Here is a 1,330-nt window from a genome sequence, read left to right as displayed (position 1 = left end):
AAGAACGACAGCAGCAATGCTCAGAAAATCCCACAGAAAATGAGGGACTACTGTACCTCCACCCAGCAGACGTACTCGCGCTACTAGCTTCAAGCTGCTAATGTGTTTAGCCAGTGTTCACCCAATAGCATCACAGGAAGTGATGTCATGCATCACTCTGCACCGCAACGTAACTCCAGATCTGATTTAAAGTAATGACAATAACGATCCAGACTGCGAGCTCGTGATCGGATCGGGACGTCCCTAAATATAACGATTAAGAGTGAATTTGAACGATATGATGGGGCCCGTGGCGGTGGGAACCCTGGACCGGGCCCGGCCGGTTCTGCTGTGTGACGCAGCTCTGCCCTCTGATTCCCAGATCGAGGAGCTCCAGATGAAGCTGCAGCACGCCGAGGCCGACCGCGAGCAGCTCCGGGCCGACCTGCTGCAGGAGCGCGAGGCCCGGGAGCATCTGGAGAAGGTGGTGAAGGAGCTGCAGCAACAACTCATCTGACCCCCCCCCCCCCCCCCCCCCGATAGATCGACCCACTCCACAGCTCAGACTGGGTCAGAACCCAGAGACAATACGAGGACCTGAAGCACGCCCTGGAAGTCACGTGATTGGTTCCCTTCCGAGAATGTTCTGCACAGAGCGCTGACTCGGACCTTCCAGCCTCACAGAACCCAAAACCGGGCCTCGAGAATGAAGCACGTCCGCAGCTCGAACAGCAGGCGTCCCGTCGGGCGGCTGGGAACCAAACGGTGCAACGGGACCGTCTTGTCTAGGTTCTGCAGTTATTGATCGAGCGTGTCCGGAGGTTCGGGGCCCCCCCGCCGGGCCCTGCCGTGAGGAAATAAGCTATTTAAGACGGTAAACACAGAAAAAAACGACCAAACAAATGAACTTTCCACAGCGCCACTGTGGATTTGTTGCTTTTTAGGAAGCCATCGCAGTCCACTGAGGGGGGGGGGGGGGGGGGTTCTGCTGGGTTCAAGTCCCCGTCGAAGTGAGCGCTTGTTTCGGATGATCGATGACACACACACACGGGAGGCCGTTTCAGGCTTTGATGGGCGTGTCTTCATTCCCGTCTGAAGCCCTTGTGGGCCGGACCGACACCTTTGGCAAGAACCACACAAAGTGTTCATTTGAATTAAGTTAACGTGTGTAAATGTAAATATGCGTTGTTATTCTCGACTTTACAATAATGAATTGCACTTTGTCATAACAAAATACTGTTAATACTGCATTGTACTCCCGTTACTACTGCGTTGTACTCCCGTTAATACTGCGTTGTACTCCCGTTAATACTGCATTGTACTCCCATTACTGTCTTCAGTCGTACTTTGA

General features: G+C 53.6%; 1 protein-coding gene across 1 annotated transcript in view; it reads left to right on the top strand.

Annotated features, from left to right (window-relative positions):
• Positions 1 to 949, top strand: part of LOC137901837 (ski oncogene-like) — a 95,797-nt gene extending 94,848 nt beyond the window's left edge. The window contains 1 exon segment of the mRNA XM_068745884.1: positions 362 to 949. Coding sequence (XP_068601985.1) covers positions 362 to 496 — 135 coding nt within the window. The 3' untranslated portion in view covers positions 497 to 949.
• Positions 950 to 1,330: the final 381 nt, after the last annotated feature.

The sequence above is a fragment of the Brachionichthys hirsutus genome, chromosome 2 (genome assembly GCF_040956055.1).
Source record: "Brachionichthys hirsutus isolate HB-005 chromosome 2, CSIRO-AGI_Bhir_v1, whole genome shotgun sequence".
Lineage (NCBI taxonomy): Eukaryota > Metazoa > Chordata > Actinopteri > Lophiiformes > Brachionichthyidae > Brachionichthys > Brachionichthys hirsutus.
The sequence above is the reverse complement of the archived record's forward strand: the minus strand, read 5'-3'. Positions and strand labels throughout refer to the sequence as shown.